Here is a 19,898-nt window from a genome sequence, read left to right on the forward strand (position 1 = left end):
CGCGTGCCCTGACTGTGTGTGTGCATGTGCCTTGACTGTGTGTGTGTGTGTGTGTGTGTGTGTGTGTGTGTGTGTGTGTGTGTGTGTGTGTGTGCGTGCGCGTGCCCTGACTGTGTGTGTGTGTGTGTGTGTGTGTATGCGTGCATGTGCCCTGACTGTGTGTGTGTGTGTGTGTGTGTTGTGTGCATGTGCCCTGACTGTGTGTGTGTGTGTGTGTGTGTGTGTGTGTGTGTGTGTGTGTCAGTCCAATATCTTAAAACAACACGCGCGAGGCTCCGCTGCAGCCAATTACCCTGCTCTTGGCACGGCAACTGAAACACATCTTTGGAGAACAATAAAAGCGAGCTTGGCTTGTTGTGCGCGCTGTCAGTAAGTGCTGACAGATTGTTATTTTTAATGAATATACGGCACTTGAATGGCCCATCAAGAGGTCTTTGAGCCAACATTGCTCCTTTGTTCGGAGCATTAATTTTCGATGTAACCCGCCAGATCTCCTCCGATGAAATGGATATCAAGCAAGCAGCACTGGAAGGCAGAAAGCACACTCCGTTCGTTCAGCCGCTCTGTTCCTCAGTGTCCAGTGCTTCCTCAGTGTTAACAACTCTGTATCGTCATCAGAATACTAATACAATGGTTTTTTTTTATTGTTATTATTATTTAAATACATTATCCTCCTGATGTGTTAGGATGATGATGTTGATTAAACATCATTTCCTGTCTGGTCCTAGCAAAGCAAAGGTGTCACTGCTTATCTCCTCCTCCTCCTCTACTGCCAGGAGGAACTGGTTCATATTGCACATGAGATCCCAGAGCAAAAACAATCCCCCGAACAAAAAACAATAAATCAGTGGAATCACCTTTGCTTTGAAACACAATATCCTTACAAAGAGTAAAATGCCTTGTTGAAGAAACAGGCCAGGCACCCAGAGGAGAGGCCATTACCATCCTTTACTGCAACGCACAATGTCTCCGTACCAAGCTGAGAGACATTGAGACCGGGGCACGGGCTATATAATGGGGAGCCATCTTTCACGATAATACCGTGCGTGCTGGAGGTAAGATCTAGCATCGAGGTGAAACACCAGGAAGTAGATGCAGTTCAAGCGCCAGCATATAAATACATTGAATTCCCAAGCCTGTGCGTAATGCATCGACTAATCAGCCCAACAAAGAGGTGCCCGTGCAAACGGTGAAAGGGGATCTTCCACTACATTGTCTGGGTCTGGCACACCGTGGGCAAGGCGTTCCATTTGCCAAACATCAGTCTCACAGGGAGCTGCTGCCATTACTCAAACGCACATCAGTCATAAAAGGAAAATAGCAGAGTTATTGCTCTCTTCTCTATCATCTCTCTGCTTCTGCTGCTGCTGCTGCCACCCGGCTACTAGATGGTTGTTGGATGGACGGGGTGTGTCAACGGATATATAATTCATTCAGTCATTTTACCCACTGCTGCTCTTGACATCCCGTTCAAATTGAAAAGCTACCAAATAACCCCCCCGCCCCGACCTCTGCCGCCTCCTGGAGCAAATAATTTAGAGAACATGAAGTTAAGAGGCGACCTTGCATGTTTAAACAGGATAATCTAAAACAGTGGTGTAATTACAGAAGCCCCAAAAAAAGTGCACGCCGCCGCCGCCGCCGCCACCACCAGCAGCATTTCATTTAAAGCAATACTAAATTATCCTCTTCTTGGCTCAATCTAAAGAATTCTTCTTCTTCTGCAGGAAGCCTAAACCACATATTAAGGTGCTATTCTGTCAGTGCCTCCGCTAAAGTAGCAATCAACGTAGAGCCTGTAATGGTAGAGTCCTGTGACCTAACAAGTCTCGAGTCTTAAGTGGTAGTTTAAAGAAAAGAAAATTGCAGCGATTATGCTATTGGCAGCGAGAAAAGTCACCAAAATGTCAAATGTACCATAGATGTATAGAGGCTGTTATCAAATGGTCACTTTTAGTCAAAATAAAATTCGCAAGGATGTGATACAGGATATTATGTCCATTGAAACATACAGCCTGAAAATATTCTGGGCCATGCGTGTGTGTGTGTGTGTGTGTGTGTGTGTGTGTGTGTGTGTGTGTGTGTGTGTGTGTGTGTGCGTGCATGTGCGTGTGCGTGTGTGTGTCTGTGTGTGCGTGTGTGTGTGTGTGTGTGTGTGTGTGTGTGTGTGTGTGTGTAAATGGAAAGAATGTGATACAGGATATGCCCATTGAAACATACAGCCTGAAAATATTCTGGGCCATGCGTGTGTGTGTGTGTGTGTGTGTGTGTGTGTGTGTGTCCACTAATGACATCATACCAAGCATGTTTTCAAACGTAATAACTCAGTGATAAACCAAATAACAGTGTGTAACAATGATTACAGCCGTAACAGAGATGTGTGCGATGTGCGTACTATATGAGCATTGTGCTTCAGTTTAGTGTCCTCTCTATAACATCATGTCATTTTCAGGAGACCTGAACATGTGGGAATGACTCTATGGGTGGTGTGAACAATTGTACATCAGTAGTCAGTCTACCTAGTCGACCTTAGCTTACCGTAACAGTGTCGTTACCCACTTAAAAATAAAAGTGAGGTACAACGTAGGCGAGTATGTGTTTTACAATGTGGAAGATCTTTTAACTCCATGATACAGAGTTGCTTATTGCTTTACTGCCTTATTGCTTGTTGCTTCTCTTGTTTTCCTGCACCTATATGCCTTGTTATTTTGCTCTATGTTGTAACGGAGTCCACAGCACAAGAATTTCACACGTGATACTTGTACTACGGAGTGACAATAAAAATCTTGAATCTCTTGAATCTGCTTTCATTGATGAGAAAATAGCTTAGGGTTTGTGGAGCAACAGTCTAACGACCCCTTTATCATTCTGTCTTGCGAATGACGCATTCATCATTATCCGTGTATGATTGTTTATGACTATGTAGCCTGTTCTCTAAGGCACAAGGAGTAAAGGAATCAAGACTGACGCACACCAAATAGCCACAATTACATATCAGACCTGAGAGGAAGACAGGCACACAACAACATGCAATGCAACATAATGTCTAGAATCTACCTGCTAGTTCATGCAATAAAACAATCATTACAATGTAATCATAAAGTTCGTTCATGTAGAGTTTATGAATAACTTATTTTAAGCGTGGTGTCCTCCAGCCTGCAGCAGATTATAGTCATGTTAATTATCTCTAATGTTCCGCTTTCAAAACGTACAATTCACATAAGCCTACTACTACTCCCATGAAAAATAGTAAGAAATTCCACTTCCCTAACAAAAGCACAACTCCAGCAGCAAATGTAGCATTCCTTGTGGGTTATGCAATCACTACTACACACACACTACTACACACACACACACACTACTACACACACTACACACACACAATCACTACTACACACACACTACTACACAATCACTACTACACACACACACACTACTACACAATCACTACTACACACACACTACTACACACACTACTACACACACGCCAACGGAACTGAACCGCAGCCTGTCACAGGTCAAGTGTAATAACAGTTCTGTTGACAAGTTTTCCCCCAATAAGAAATATACAAGCCTTTACATCTTCATTGTGAAAGTATCGCGTTACTCACAAGTCAACAAAGGGCCAGAGTCAGACCAACCTCCCAAATAACCACAAAGTGGAGCGCGAGCTCGACAACAACGGAATAATTGGAGTTCAAGTCAAACACAAGTCAAACACACAAAGACAGCAAGTTGGCTAACCACCAGCAGCTAACGTTAGCTAGTGACAATAGCTTTGATGAAGCTCAGACTTCTCCCTCCCTGGAGCGGGGGGGAGAAAATATTGGCCATTTCAAGACAACAAACTGCATGTTATTATGGTGCACTGCAATGTCATGACAAACAATTCAACAACGAAATGAAAACATGACAGAAATGTGTTGTTGCATGTGCTCTGTGTGCTAACCGGTGTTAAAGAGCTGTGTTTCTTCTTTCCAGGCATTAGACCGCTTCTAGCTTTAGCATCCCCCAATCAGTGCTAGTCACTGACGTTAGCTGCTAGTTCGTGGTAACCAGCAGCAACATCAAGTGGCTAAACAAGTCTATCAAGCTAACGGCTAGTAGCTATTGGACAAATTAGCCGGCTAGCAAAGCCAGCGGTTGACGTTAGCATTCCAACATTAAACGAACTATTCTCTTATATTTGTCACCTCTTTCCCGTGTATTGATGAACGCCAAATGCAAAAGAAAACAGTTTAATAACAGCTCGCGACACTTACCTTGGAGAGCTTGATCTACAACATCTGTGATTTGTTTGATGAGAGGCTGCAACAACAAACAATAGCAATAGCAGCAGCAGCAGCAGCAGCAGCAGCAGCAGCAGGGGCAATTAGCTAACGTTAGTTAGCCAATAAGTAGCTCAGCAGCTGCAGTGCCACTTGTGTATCTTTCTTGTGTAGCTGTAACGGAACAGACCACGTTTGATAATGCTGTCATAAATAATGGACTTGAGAATATAAAGAGGGAGTAATCGTTGCCGGGGATGCTCAGACTAGTGTGTGTGAGAGGCACTCAGCATGACAGCATCCTTCTTCATCTTGGGGGTGAGAACAGTTGGGGTTCTCAAAGTTCAAACCGGTAAAATGTCGTCACCTATTGGCCAAAACCGGCAACGTCAACAGTGTGTGGCTGACTGTGCCTGGTGGTAAGTACCCTTGTGGTGTGTAGTCTACTATGCAACACTTCCATCTCCGTCCTCATAAACATCTGTGACAGGATACACTTGGATACTTGGACTGGCCACTGGCCAGAGTACTAGAATAAAATAGCATTTCCCCCTTGGGCGATTTGAGTAAATTACAGGATTCTTTTTTTATCACCTATCATAGAGTGCCTGATAAAATAGAATACCGATTAGAGAGAAGAGAAGAGAAGAGAAGAGAAGAGAAGAGAAGAGAAGAGAAGAGAAGAGAAGAGAAGAGAAGAATAAATATAAAATATTCTATTTTACGTAGAACAGCAATTTGACTAAATTACAGGATCAAATATAAATACTAGAGAAATATTATTTGATCACTGACGTAACAGAACACATATTGTAGCAGAATAGAACAGAATTGAATAGAATAGAATCCCCAAGAGTGAATATTATAAATGTGCTAAATAAATATGTTATCCTAACACGAACCGGCACCTCACTCTGAGCATTTCAAAATTAGAGTTTGGTGAGGCAGACTTTCTTGACTCTCATTTCTGATTGTGTTTTGTTGCTGAGAAATTCAGCAGCAATAACAATAAGTATAATTCAGTATTGATTTAACACGTGAATATGGGCAACATTCTGCCATGACTATTCAAATATCACTGGAGCAACTGAATAGCTTCGGTCCCCTCGGGGAACTGTACTGTATAGATTTAACCACTAGATGGCGCGTGTCTCAAAGAAAAGACATTGGCATTGAAGATTCCAATAAAGGCATTTATTTTTTAGAGTATCAACTTACCCAGATTTTACACTATTGGTTTTTAACTGATGAAAAAAAGTTGGTTTTGAAATGAAGTGGTTTTACTTAAATGAAATCTACAGCAGCTGATACAACCACAAGGGACTCTGTAATGTATGCAGTGGTATTTTGTATGTCAGTGATTTGTAACACAGTGCCTTGAAGACAGCTAAACAATGGGGGCAGCTCTACACAAAGCTCTTGTCTATAGGAATGAATTGGTGTGGCACTAACCCAGCTGGCAGGCCCCCTGTGGTACTGTACCAAAGACCCGTGTTTGTCTTGGCAAGGCGCGGTACAAAAAGAGCCCCCTATGCCCATCAAGGCAGCTTGGGATTCTTTTACCCAGGGGGCCAGAAATGGCGTCCCTCCGCACCGAGCTCATGTTTCTGCCTCTCAGTGGCACTCCGGTTACATCACACACTTCAGACAGACAGGAGCAGCTCCTGAACAGGCCTGGCTGCCATGCAGTCTAGTCTAGATACTGCAGGCATACAGTAGCTCCTGTCTCAGCCAAACACAATATAGCACTGAATTGTTCATGAATTTGTGATATTGACCAATTTGCTAGGTGCAGTGAGGCAATAGTATAGAGATCTCCAAAACCTTCTTTCTCTTGAGTTTCTTTTGTTTCCCCCCAGCTGTTCTTTTCCTTCATCCTCCCGTGGGCCTCTGCATCGCTTCAAATTACTTTCAACACGTTATAAACTTGAAGAATAATACACATCATTCCTGCTCTATACTAATCCCACAATTCTATTCAATATCACAACATTTGAACGAGAAGAAAGCACAAAGAGTTTCAAATTATATTGTTTATTACATATTTTTGCCAACGCTTACAGCAGCACGAGAACTTGTCAGACGTGACACATTGAACATACATTACTCTTATCAGTGCTCAAGGCAGAACCGTACTAAACTTACAGTAGCTCTTTGCTGAAATACTCAGGAGAGGACCAAGAATCACTACAACTCACAAGAAACCAAACCAAGATGGCTCACACAAGTACACGGACACAAACATAAGGACCAATGCTATTCAGGAGCCAAAGCATAGTTGGAGGATGGGCTGCACCCTTTGATGTTTCAGGACATAGCTTTCCACGCCACAGACCACAGACTTGGACCTTAGGGTTCAGTGGCGTCCCATCTTCTCTCCAGACAGGGCAGGTGACCTAGCGTGGCGTATATATGTGTGGGGGATTATTTATGCTCAATGAAAACACAAAAGGCCCATGGAGGAAGACCAGCTCAGATGGGGTGCCTGAAGTTCTGGCCGGCAAAACGGGCCTTGTCTCCAAGCTCCTCCTCGATCCTGGGTGAGAGACATGACAGATTGTTAAATTGGCTGGAACACACAACCCATACTGTTAGTTCAATGAGACAATGTCAATGTGTTTGTGTACCTAGATAGTGTATGTTTTCTGAATGGACTCACCTGAGCAGCTGGTTGTACTTGGCCAAGCGCTCAGATCGGCAAGGTGCACCTGTCTTGATCTGGGAAAGGAATCAAACAACATGCAAGACCAAATCAATCATCTAGAACCTATAGTCTAGCCTTAGTAGCCTATGAACTCAAAAGCATAATTTCTCTATAATTACAAGAGGTTTACCTGTCCAGTGCAGAGCCCAACCACGAGGTCGGCGATGAAGGTATCCTCTGTCTCTCCGGAGCGATGGCTGACCATCACACCCCAGCCGTTGCTCTGGGCCATCTTGCAGCTAGAATATACACACAGGCCCCGTTATCCAGCTGATACTTACCGCATTTAGCTTTTGACAAGTACAATCATTGTGTTTGAGCCAAAATGGCCGCCTCGCGGGAGTCGCGGACACTTACGCCTGCAGGGACTCTGTGACAGAGCCGATCTGGTTGACCTTGAGCAGTAGGCAGTTGCAGGCCTTCTCGGCCACGCCCTTGGCAATACGCTTGGGGTTGGTGACTGTGAGGTCATCACCCACCACCTGGATGCTGGTGCTGGCTGTGAATTTGGTCCACGCCTCCCAGTCGTCCTGGTCAAAGGGATCCTCAATGGATACCACTGTGAGGAGGAGGAGGAGGAGGAGGAGGAGAGCAACGTCAAAGCCGTTCATACAGTCAGCATAGGTCAAGTGGCTTATTTATCAACACAACTTTGTGCTGATGGAAATTCTGCATGCTGCAATGTGTAATGGATAAAACGTTGATTGTACAGCATGACAGTACAAGTACAAAGAAACATTGGTTCGCTTGGTAGATACTATATGGGCTTAATTTTGGGGCTGCATTTCAGTGGCCTTATTAGCCAATTAGCCAATAGTCACCATCTATTCTCCAGAGACCTTAACAATATTTTGTTAGCGGGTATTAATCTACATTAGATACATTGTGCACAATTTCGAAACGCAAAGGATTCATAAAGAAATTAACTATCAAGAAAATCCAATTACACGTCTCAATTGGGTCATTCTGTTAAGAATGTAGCAATTAAAATGCTGCTCTTAATAATAGAGCACTTATCACTCATAATCTCGTTAACACTCTAATCCTCTGAGTCCATCCTTCCTGCTTTGCCCATTCTCATCCATAGAGACACTGCGGAGCACGTCATCATATCTCTGTAGTATCTTGGAAGCTTTTCATCTTTGACGCGGCAGCAAGAAGAGCGAGTGAGAGTTTGTCGGCTGTGGTGAAGATGTGTACTGCGTGTTAGGAAGCCCACCTGGGTAATCCTTGACAAAGCTCCTGTAGAGGTCAGCCAGCTGGTCGTGAGAGATGTAGCGGCTGGGGTCGTCAGGTGACTTGAAGTCCAGGTCGTACTTGCCCTCCTTGTAGAACTCGGAGGCGGCCACGTCCATGCCGATGACAATCTTGTCGGTGTAGCCGGCCTTGCCGATGGCGTTCTTCAGCAGCTCCAGAGCTGAGAGCGCAGAGAACAGAAGAATGGGGGAACTGGCTTGTTTATTGATTTGTGGGTATTTACCACCTAAGTGTTTTGTACCTTAAATTTGAAGATTGGGGTTTTGGAAATCAATGCATATTAGCAATACATCAACTGAGTCATTAGTTAGGTTTTAAATGAAGCTCTTAAATTTACTTTATTAAAATGGAAAAGACGAAGTCAGAAAGCAACTAGAAATAACCCGCATCGCGGTTGTATTCCTCTGCCCCCAGCCCCGCCCCCTTATTCATCACGCCCCCCCTCCCACCACCCACATCCCTCTAGCCACTCCCCCAACCCACCCATAACGAACCCCCTTTTCCCCAACCATGCCCCCTACCTTGACCCCCCCCCCCCCCACCACCACCACCCACATCCCTCTAGCCACTCCCCCAACCCACCCATTACGAACCCCCTTTTCCCCAACCCTGCCCCCTTCCTTGACCACCCCCCACCACCACCCACATCCCCTTAGCCACTCCCTCCACCCACCTCTCGAACCCCGTCTCTTTATGACCTTCCTAAGTTCCTATCCCTAGGCCCTGGCCCCTTCTACCTAGCCACGCCCCCCTTCCTTGATGGAATAGACAGACATGCGGTCACAGTGACCTTGGGACTTTGACCACCAAAATCGAATCAGTTCATCCTTGAGTCCAAGTGGATGTTTGAGCCAAATTTGAAGAAATCCCCTCAAGGCGTTCCTGAGATATCGCGTTAACGAACATGAAACGGGCGGTCACTCGTGAGGTCACAGTGACCTTGAACTTTGACCGGATATACTCGTTAAGAGATATCACATTAATGAGCATCGTACGTACGTACGGATGGATGGATGTCGGTACAACCCGAAAACATAATGCCTCCGGCCACAGCTATCGCCGGCGGGGGCATAAAAACACAAACAAATGGGTGCAGATAATAATTTTCCAATATCTGGAGTTGAAAATGTTACTGTAGATGTTGCTCGTAAAAGTTCCCCCCCAATGAATCACCTCTTTAGCCTGTGCCCCACTGGGGCATGTGCCATGTCAGCACTCTGACCGGACACTTGCTCGGGGCTTGATTTAGAAACCACATGTGTTCCCAGGAGTGACATGCTTGGCTCGAGCAGCACGGCTCTGGGGTCAAAAGGGGCACAGTAGGCTAAGGATGGGATGAGACTCTTAAGTGAAGTGCTGCCCTCGGGAGCTCTAGGAATGATAATTGATCTCAGGACAACTGGCCAAGGCATATAAATAGAAACGTGTGATCACCTTTCAATTCTCAAATGTTTCCTCAAAACCCAAGTGTGAAAACACTTCTTATGAGTCTCCTTAATAAAAAATAGAGCTCTTTTATCCAGCTGGATAAAAGAGCTCTGTTGGCTTGGAACTAAACTCTTTATTGTTGAACAATTCTTATTGTGGATATGACTTCCTGCTTCCTCTCACCTTCTTTGTTCTCCAGGATGTTGGGAGCGAAGCCTCCCTCATCTCCTACATTGGTGGCATCCTGGCCGTACTTCTCCTTGATGACATTCTTCAGGTTGTGGTAGACCTCGGCACCGATCTGCATGGCCTCCTTGAAGCTGCTGGCCCCCACGGGCAGGATCATGAACTCCTGCATGGCCAACTTGTTGCCTGCGTGGGAGCCACCGTTGATGACGTTGAAAGCCTGAAGAGAAGCAGACAGGATCCACACATTCAGCCTGATGGAATCATACCCATGTAAATATGGTTCTTTGAAGCCATCACTAATGGTACATGTCTGCTGGGGCCACTCATATTACAAGTCTCTTTTGGCTAATGGTGCAGATATATCACTGCAGTAATAGAGAGGCAAAGTGACCGCCTACTTCCTGCTTCAGCACTGTACCAGAGATTTTCTTCCGGCATTTATTTTCCCATAGACATTTCGTAAAATGCTTATAAAAATTGTTTTACTTCGTCAAACCAAACGGTTCAGCTATATTTAGAATCGGGAGAGACCATAGAACATTTCACTCTGACCAAAACTGAATAAATCCGCAATTTTTTTTACGTTTTGGTCCGTTAAATTTTATGTGGTCTCTCCCGTTTCTAAATATATCGGAACCGTTTGGTTTGAACAAGTAAACCTATTTTTATAAGCATTTTACGAAATGTCTATGGGAAAATAAATGGCGGATGAAAATCTCTGGTACAGTGCTGAAGCAGGAAGTGACGTTCCACTTTGGCCTCTCTATTGCATTAACGTGCTCACAGGGACGGGGAGAATGACATCAGGGTTGCCAGCCAGATCAGCGATGTGGCGGTAGAGGGGCACTCCTTTCTCTGCTGCACCGGCCTTGCACACAGCCAGGGAGACGCCCAGGATGGCATTAGCACCAAACTTAGCTGAGGGAGGGCAAACACAAACATGTCAATATATTACGGGCTATTTAATGGGATGGAACATTACGTAACGCAGCCTTTCCATTTATAAAACATTATAAAAATGATATAATTATCTGAAAGAAAAATTGAGTTACCTACTATCCACTGAAAAGTACTATAATTTTGTTTTAATTCGGGACAAGCAATCGTTTTACGGAAGTAGGTGTCACTTTTTTTTTTTAAATGGGGTATGGCGCAATTTTGGAAGGAATCTCGTCGTCTCCTCAAACCAATATTTAGCTTTTGACATCAAAGTAGAAGCAGCTTACACTTGTTTTCTGTGCCATCCATGTCCAGCATGAGCTTGTCGATCTTCTCTTGTTCCGTGACGCTCACATTCTGGATAGGACACGAGAGACAGGTGTTACATACCTGAAGAACGTACCTGAAGGAGGCAACTGTTAGGTTGAATTCTAAACTGGTTAGTTCAGAAGAGCACACTCCATTAATGTTAATGCAATCACAGCACAACACCATTACTGCAATAGTTTGTTCATCATATACCTCAGATGTGTCATCTTCATAAATGAAACATTCAAAAGCCAAATGAACTCAATATGAAATACTCACAGAAAGACATAAGAAAGACTGCGTAAGACATAATATCCTACCGTTTGTTTTAAAATGTTACAGTTACGATCATTTGGATATTGCTACTACTGCTGCAGCTATTACAGTACTAGGCTAATCATTTTCTGTCATATTTCTTTTATTGAAGATAGAAAGAATTCAACAAACTGATCAATTCATTCTGCACTGCAATTCTGTGCACATTTGTGAAGCTTTTTGACACTAGCACACAGTCACATTAGTCAAACAATAAATGGTCCTACCTCTCTAACCAGTGCAGGTGCAATAGTTTTATTGATATGCTCAACAGCTTTAGAGACACCTGCAAGGGACAAGCAGACCATCACTGACCCGGGGAGAAGAAGACCATGCAGAGCAGGCCACACAAGACGACCACAGACCAACCCATCCACAGTTATGTGGAGCAAACGACGATTTGGAGTGGTAAGATGTTGATTATCAAGTAACCATACTGAGCGATCATGATAAGAGGTCTTAAAAGGATAATAAAAACAGCTCGCACACTGCAGGACTCCAGTTTCAGTGTTTTATCACACCATTCAAAGTTAGAACGACGTTTTGTTTTCAGATTATTTTTTTGAGACATCTCTGCTTTATTGGACAGACATCGTATAGAGAGACATGAAGACATGGACATGCCACATGGACATGCAGCAAATGACCACAGGCCCCGATTCGAACCAGGGGCACTGCGAGAAGGACCGGGCCTTAAATGGTACGCGCCACCGGGACGCCCCCGTCACTCTCACTTTTAACGGCGCTATAAAACCCTTGACACTGGAGCCCTGCAGCGTGCGCGCTGTTCTGATCCTTTTCTGTACCGTGTTGCACTTTCGGCTTAGCGCCTCCCTTTTGTGCGTGCCGACTCCTCTTGACTAAAAGACATCTTGTAGCGATCTATAATTGTGCTCATATTCGTATATATAAAAACTGTATCTATATGTATATATCATTTTTTATTCAGATCTGTGATCGTCTGGTAGTGCCTGCCAGGGTTAGTTTCCAAAGCCAAAGCCACTCCTCATGCGGCTGTTCACAGCAAAACGTCAGAGAGTTGCTTCATCATTCCTGTTAATGCACACTGTATTTACCTGGTTACACAATGCCGGGGCCAAGTATTCATTTATATATTTAACTGCTCTTTTGACCCCTAGCAGAGGAGGAGGAGGAGGAGAAATGGAGGAATCAGAGATGAAGGAGGAATAGATGAGGACAGAAAGAAGGGCGCATGATAGGAGTGTTTGACATAACATATCTGGAACAGAAGTACTGTAGGTAAAACTAGGAAAAGGACTGACCTTCCTCATAGTAAAAGTTAACATGAGAATAGAGATATGTGGGTGGTTCAGAGGGTGAGTCAGTGAAGGAGGACCTACCTTTGCCCATGTAGCGTGTCTTGTCATTGTCACGGAGCTCCAGAGCCTCATAGATGCCGGTTGAAGCACCGCTGGGCACTGCAGCTCTGAACAGACCTGAAACACAGAGGTCAGAGGATGTTAACCGCTGGTCACTGCAGCTCTGAACAGACCTGAAACACAGAGGTCAGAGGATGTTAACCGCTGGTCACTGCAGCTCTGAACAGACCTGAAACACAGAGGTCAGAGGATGTTAACCGCTGGTCACTGCAGCTCTGAGCAGACCAGACCTGGGAAACACACAGGATGTTAACCGCTGGTCACTGCAGCTCTGAACAGACCGAACAGTAAAAGTTCCGAAAATGACATCACTTTACTGTAATGCAACCTTTAAAACCAGGAAAAGGCAACACTTATGCCATTTATGATATTACGATATCTAAGACGATATAGTCTCGATATATATATCGATATCTTGCCCAGCCCTATGTCACAGTTAAGGAAGGCTGTGTTAAATTGGGTTAAATTTCCTTTTTACTTGAGATTTTTTTTTTTTTTTTTTTTTTTTTTTACAAGAGCACAAAGTCCTTTAGCCTCTTAATTTTGCTCTTAAAGTGCATCATAGTGATTCATTTAACTTTAAAATGTACATTATCCTCTGGGGACACATGACCCCCAGACATCCACCCACCACAATCTCACAAAGTCCTGTACATAACACACTGCTGCAGCGTATTCATTCTTGTCTGTCCAGCTGACCAACAGTGGGAGAGAGAAAGAGAGAGGGGGGGGTGAAAGGACAGAGCAAGTCACAATGACTATGCTGCAGAATACTGTGATGTAACCATTTATGATATACAATATCAAAAATCTAAGATGATATAGTCTCATACCACAATATCGATAAAATATTGATATATTGCCCAGCCCCATGTCAAGTCAAAGAAAGCTGTGTAAAGTTGGTTTCAATTTCGTTTTTTCCAATCGTTTACTTGAGCACAACATTGTTTACTACAAGAGCACACAGTTCTTCAGCCTCTTAATTTTGCTCTCAAAGTGCACCATAGTGATTCATTTAATTTTAAAATGCACAACATTTTCTTGTGGGGACGCATGCACCCACCCCCCCTAGAGGGTCTGACATCCACCCACCACAGTCTCACAAAATCCTGTAGGAAACACTGCAGCGTTTTCATTCTTCTCTGTCCAGCTGACCAACAGTGGGAGAGAGACAGAAGAGAGAGAGAGGGGGGGGGGAGATGAAAGGACAGAGCAAGTCACAATGACTATGCTGCAGACGACTGTGATGTAAGACAGGAAAGGCAAGCTGCCAACTGAGCATGTGCAGTAGCTCTGTGTGGAAGGATACCAAGCCCCACCCATTTAATGCAGGATGGCCATTTTGGATCCAACCATGTGAGGAGAAATCGGGGGGGTGCAAAATCTATTGGGTTTGCTCCCCGGACCGGCAGGAATGGTGTGCGACCGACCAATGCTCTGCCGGGGATTTAAGGCTTAAACCAGGAGGACACTGCTGCTATCTAGGGCCATGAGTTCAGGCTTAGCAAATCATCTGCATCGAGACATCACCTGCCTGCAGCTGTGGGATGCTGCTGGCAACAATCACTCAGTGCTATGACAGCATGTCTGCTTTATAAGCATTCTCTAAACGAAGACCATCGGAGCAAATACAGTACAATCAAAAGGTCCAATAGTAGTATTATTAGACGGTACCTTACTGAGATGGTATTTGACACAAAATTCATCAGCCCATTCTCAAATAGATACAGTTCATACTAGGGATGGATGGGACAATATACTGTATCTAAATTCAATATATTGAAATACAAAAATGCAACAATTCATATCGTGGGGCAGAAAAATGAATAGTGATATAAGCTACATTTTATTCTGCTCTAGTAATCGCAAAAATGTGACGGCTTGCCATCACAATTTCACAAGCTCGACATAAAAATTAGATTTGCTCTTTGTAATGTCATTTTGATATACTGTATGTTTATGTCCTATAGTATATCAAATCCCATCATCCCTAGTTCACATAGAGTTTAACTTTGTGCTCATAGCTCCTCCCACCACTGAAAATATATAATAGTCATAGTCACAGTGACTAAGCAGATTACGAGAGCATCTGGAAATAGACCACATGAGCATTGTATAGGAGTAGGACAATATAACTATTATTGTCTATCGCTATAATAAACACTCAAGATAATTGTATCTTTGTGAATTTCCATTAATCGTATAATCGGGAACATCGTCACATGAGAATGAATATCATCCCAAATTCATGAGTGACTTGAAAAAGCGATCTAACTTAGCCCACTAACAAGTCACAGTCTAATTGATTTCCTGTTTTATTTTTTAATTGGCATTTGCCACAAGGGAGGCGCGCGTCTTTGCAGTTAATCGTCGGCAAACATGGCTGAAGCCGGCATCAGCTTGTCCCGCTGTATCCTCCAGCTAAAAAAAGTTAGATCAGAAGTGTGGAAATATTATGGCTTAAAAAATAAGGAATGACAGAAAGAGGAGGTTGAGGTTCCCACCTGCAGAACCTGCAGGAGGAAGCCGTCTGCCCTGGGTGCCAACACCTCTCCAATATTTGTTTCTTAGCTAAATGTAAGTTAAATCGTGATTATTTTGGACAGAAGAATCGGACATGAAATTGTCATATCGTCCCACCCCTAGCATTGTAGGTCTTGCAGCAAAACTGGGAGGCAATCTACGTAACACAGTGAAACACATGAAGTGTGACAGAGCCATTGGTCTTTGCATTGAGTGATGCCAAAACAGGCCTGGCTGACTGATGGGTGGAATCTCCTCAAACAACAAGGATGAAGATGTTTACAGTAAACTGGAGCAGCTAGCAACCATCATAAAGCGATGACAATAAGGCAGGGTTATTAGAATAGAATAGTCCATTTCCCAGCAGGATATTGAAGGGCATGTATCTAATGAAGGTTCTTCTTCTTGTGCACCTAACCTCCATGTCAGTGCTTATTCAGGGAGCTTCATTAACATTCCCAGGACATTTAGTTGGGTTGAGCTACTCCTTTGTGTCGGGCCACAGAGCAGAACAACAGGAGAACTGGGCTGCCTTCAGGCTCCAAAACCTCATTAGCTGATTCAATCAATCTCCACGTTGGGCAGATGAAACAGTGCAGAGCTGAGATGTTTTGCACCCCGGCCTGACTGTCAACAGCAATGTAGCCCTACGTACAGTGAGGAGCATGCCTGAGTTACACACTACAGTTTGTCCCACCTACTGAGCTATCCCTGCATCATTACAGTAACGCAGTGCTGTAGCAGTGTGATATTACAGGAGCTATTTTGACACGTCCACCATGTGATCATCTGAGCCTCTCTGGGCCTGGAGCTGGCACTGGTGTATACGAACAACAAGCACACTGGCTTGAAAATCCTGAAATGCAACAACAACTGAACTGGCTTTTTGCAAATTCAGAAATAATTTGAGTGAAGTGGCAAAAGTTGTGATGCATCTGCATACTACTACTACTACTATGGATACGATGTTGATGTTACTGCATTATTTATTTAAAAAATATATATAAAAAAAAACAGTTTGCACACTGCAGGGCTCCAGTTTCCGTGTTTTATTGTACCAATAAAAGTTAGAGTGACGTTTCCGAGCGTCAAGCTCTTCATCAGACTCATCATCAGTCTGATGAAGAGCTTAGCGCTTAAAACATCACCCTAACTTTTAATGGTGCGATAAAACATTGAAACTGGAGCCCTGCAGCAGTGTGCGAGCCGTTTTAACCCATTGATACCTGATGCAGCATTTGCGTGTATATCCCTCATTTGTGTGTGTATCCCTTTAAGTCTTAAAGGGATACACACACAAATGCTGCATCAGGTATCAATGGGTTAACACTTTTTTGTACCGCGTTTCACTTTTGGCTCAGCACCTGCCCTTTTGACATTGGATGTGCGTGCCGAGTGCTGACTCCTCTTCACTGCATTCTTGCACATACAGTGCAAGAATGACCTGTGTAAAGTTATGGTTGAATTCACAAGTTTGTTTTGTTAGCTCATGATGTAGCCTACTTTAGTGAGGCAGCTAAAGTTTTGCCAAATGTATTCTCCCACATGAGCAAATCCTAAAGCCTACAGTAGAAATCACTGGCTTTTTGTAGACATCTTTCATCAGTCTAAAATCAAATCCATATAGACCCTTTTCACGGGGGGCATTTTGTGTCAAAAAGGCAGGGTAAACACAGGTGCAATCATTAGTGTTTTGCTCGCACCTGCGTTTACCCTGCCTTCTCGACACAAAATGGCCTCCCGGTGAAAAGGATCTAATATCGTCCCTAGCCCTGCACCAGAGGAGCCGTACCTTTCTTGGTGTACAGATCGACCTCCACCGTGGGGTTGCCACGGGAGTCGAAAATCTCACGTGCATGGACCTTCAGGATGGACATGTTTCTGCTGGATCTGGAAGAGAAGACAGGAACATCAGGATACGTCAGGAGAGCGCTGCTGCAGAGACCAGGCAGAATGATGCTCTTTGTCGTCCTGCATTATCATTTACGGAATTGAAGCTTCGAGTCAGAACAGTGACTTGGCAAAAAAAATTGAATCCTGGAATAAGTCACCAGTGCTCACCACACAATGAAACCTAACTGCTAAACCTAAACCTAAACCTAAACCGGACACTGAATTTAGACAATAAGCAATAATCCATTTCATGAATTCTCTTATTAAAGACAATCGTTACCTGTGGCTGTGGCTGTGCATCTTGATTCCAACTGATGTTGCCTGTTCCCTGTGAATACCAACTAAATCCAGCTGATGTGCCCTGTTGTTCCCTGTGAATACCAGCTAAACCAAATGGTGTGGCCTGGACACTGTGGCAGGGATATGAACTAGTGAAGGCGTGGCTAGTGGCTTATGCAAAGAAATCTTTTCAGCCGGTCAGAGAGACAGAGTTTACTTAATTTATCATATTACGAAACAGCATGGCGACATGCTTGCAGAACTGTAGTAGACAACGGTTAAGCAAGGAGTCACGATAGCAATGGATGAAAAGTTACAATAAGTGCTAACTTGGACGTCAGTGACTTGGTACAATACATATTTGGCTGCTCTTTGTCCCAGTATCACTTCACTGATATGGGGTTAGGACGGAGTAGTGGTCTAATCTCAGAAAGCCCGTGTTATCTCTCCAAATTCCAGGCAGTACTGGAGGTCAGGGGAGCTTTTAACGCAGCCATGACGCATACTGCTGTGCTATTGATTCTCATGATGCGTTTTATGTAACTCGTCCTCCATGCCCTAACTTGCTCATCTGCCCGCTTGAAATGCATGAATGAACTCGGGTTCAGCCTCCGAACGCTTAGAGTGCAACTTCATCAAGCTCTGCTGAACCAATGGAAACTCATCTGGCCTTAAATGTCTGTCTGGAAGCTTGCCACTGGCTACCTAAGGGGCCAAAGTGGCCAGAGAGGACGCACACACAGGCCCCTCTGGAGCTGTCAAAACACCATCATTCAACTGTTTACACTTCAACAGACTGCTGCTGGCACAAAATGGCACCCACAGCCCGAATAAATAATGAATAAAGGTTGGATACTGGATATGTTGGCAGCCAAAAAACTTCTTAAATCGGTTCATCGGTTCAGGCTGCATCTCGGTCTTCCAACAGGTCACTGCTGTGTGTTAGTAATCATGTTGATAATTAAAAAATATGATTTTTAAATCAAATTAATTTAAATATAAATATAATCTAATCTAAAATATTGAGTAGATTCTAAGCCACACCTCTGATTGAGCGTCTTTGAAGGGCCGAACTTGACAGTAACCAATTGCCTGGCTGAATCCAATGATGCAACAGATTGCTACATACATAATGTTCAGATATGACACACCCCCATATCTGCTGCAAGCAACCGGTAGCACGCTGCTCACGCTAGCAAGTGTGTGTGTGCGGGGCACCGTTTGACACAGAGATCCCCCCTCCTCCTATATATATATATTCACCTAAATCACCATTCCTTTTTACAAACGAGCACAGTCTCGGGGCTCAACTGTTCTACTTCTAGTTGGGCTGCAACTTGACGCCCTTTTACAGTGCGGCTCTAAATGGACTGACATCTCGCCAGCTGACGGATGGTTTAAAAATAGACAGGAGCGCTTTACTCCATCCAAGCCATCATGTCATTGATAACATTCCCCAAACTAACTGTAAAACACCGAGCAAAATGTTCACTGACAAGGGCAAAAACACTGTCTGAGGTTATCGTCGAGGATGATGAACACCTTGTACAATGTTAAAAAATGAAGGAATGTAAGTTAAAAAGTAATACGCGTTGTCTTAAAATGGTATTTTTTAGTGTGGGTAGTTGCTACACGGTCCAGAGATACCAGGTAATACACAGAAATAGGGGTATTTGACTTACCTTTCCGGCCTAACTGTGTGCAAGGGGAGTGCTCTCTCTCGTGCGGGCAAGCAGCAGAGAAGGCGCTCGTGACGGACAGGAAGAAACGGGGACGAGCAGCACAAAGATCTTACATAGATAAGAACCGGAGAATATCGCTTGTTCCATACACAGCATATCCGCCATGTTGGCCTGAAAGAGCCACCTCTGACTGAGTGGCTGTCATGGGTCTGTTCTGTGCTGTTGCCAAGGCCAAAATGGCGTCGGCGCTATTGTAAAAAAAAACCCGCTTTGGAGTTTTGCTCTTGCCTTCAATACTCTTTGACGAGCAGTCCTCGCATTGTCATTGGCCGAGACGGGCTCACGAGGTGAGGCATCCGAGTGCGAGGAGGACTGCACGTTCACCATCGGCAGTGGCACTAGACTTCCCACTATAGAAAAGGAGGATGATGCGGACTTTAATCACATACACGCAGGATACGTATAGCCTACATATAGGCTAATATGAATGTATAGGAAGTGTAGCGTATACTGTTATGGCATAAAGAGGAAAGAAGCTGGAGCAGCGTGTTGCGGAAAGTGACGCAGAGGAGTAGCCTACGTGCAGAAGAGAAGCAGACAGAAACCTGTGATGCAGACTGCATCATGCAGTGGTACCACTTTATTCATTGGTCACATGTCTCTGCGGTCACGTTTTTTTTTTTTTTGCAATTTCTCCTCATGTCCATCACGT

The 19,898-nt window shown here is 44.2% G+C and overlaps 1 protein-coding gene across 2 annotated transcripts; it reads right to left on the reverse strand.

Annotated features, from left to right (window-relative positions):
• Window positions 1–6,298: 6,298 nt before the first annotated feature.
• Window positions 6,299–19,283, reverse strand: eno1a (enolase 1a, (alpha)). Of its 2 annotated transcripts, none has more exons than XM_083639484.1 (12): window positions 19,187–19,283; window positions 17,125–17,222; window positions 12,771–12,866; window positions 12,486–12,544; window positions 11,073–11,142; window positions 10,631–10,764; window positions 9,841–10,063; window positions 8,192–8,389; window positions 7,330–7,531; window positions 7,103–7,211; window positions 6,928–6,986; window positions 6,299–6,804 (listed from the first exon to the last, which is right to left on the reverse strand). In XM_083639484.1, the coding sequence occupies exons 2-12, from the start codon at window positions 17,207–17,209 to the stop codon at window positions 6,741–6,743; spliced, it is 1,299 nt and encodes a 432-aa protein (XP_083495610.1). In that variant the 5' UTR covers window positions 17,210–17,222; window positions 19,187–19,283; the 3' UTR covers window positions 6,299–6,740. The 2 variants fall into 2 exon arrangements, with proteins under 2 accessions (XP_083495610.1, XP_083495609.1); XM_083639483.1 differs by lacking the exon at window positions 12,486–12,544 and adding an exon at window positions 11,637–11,695 and having other exon boundaries at window positions 19,187–19,279.
• Window positions 19,284–19,898: the final 615 nt, after the last annotated feature.

The sequence above is a fragment of the Poromitra crassiceps genome, assembly GCF_964638095.1.
Source record: "Poromitra crassiceps genome assembly, chromosome: 6".
Classification (NCBI taxonomy): Eukaryota; Metazoa; Chordata; class Actinopteri; order Beryciformes; family Melamphaidae; genus Poromitra; species Poromitra crassiceps.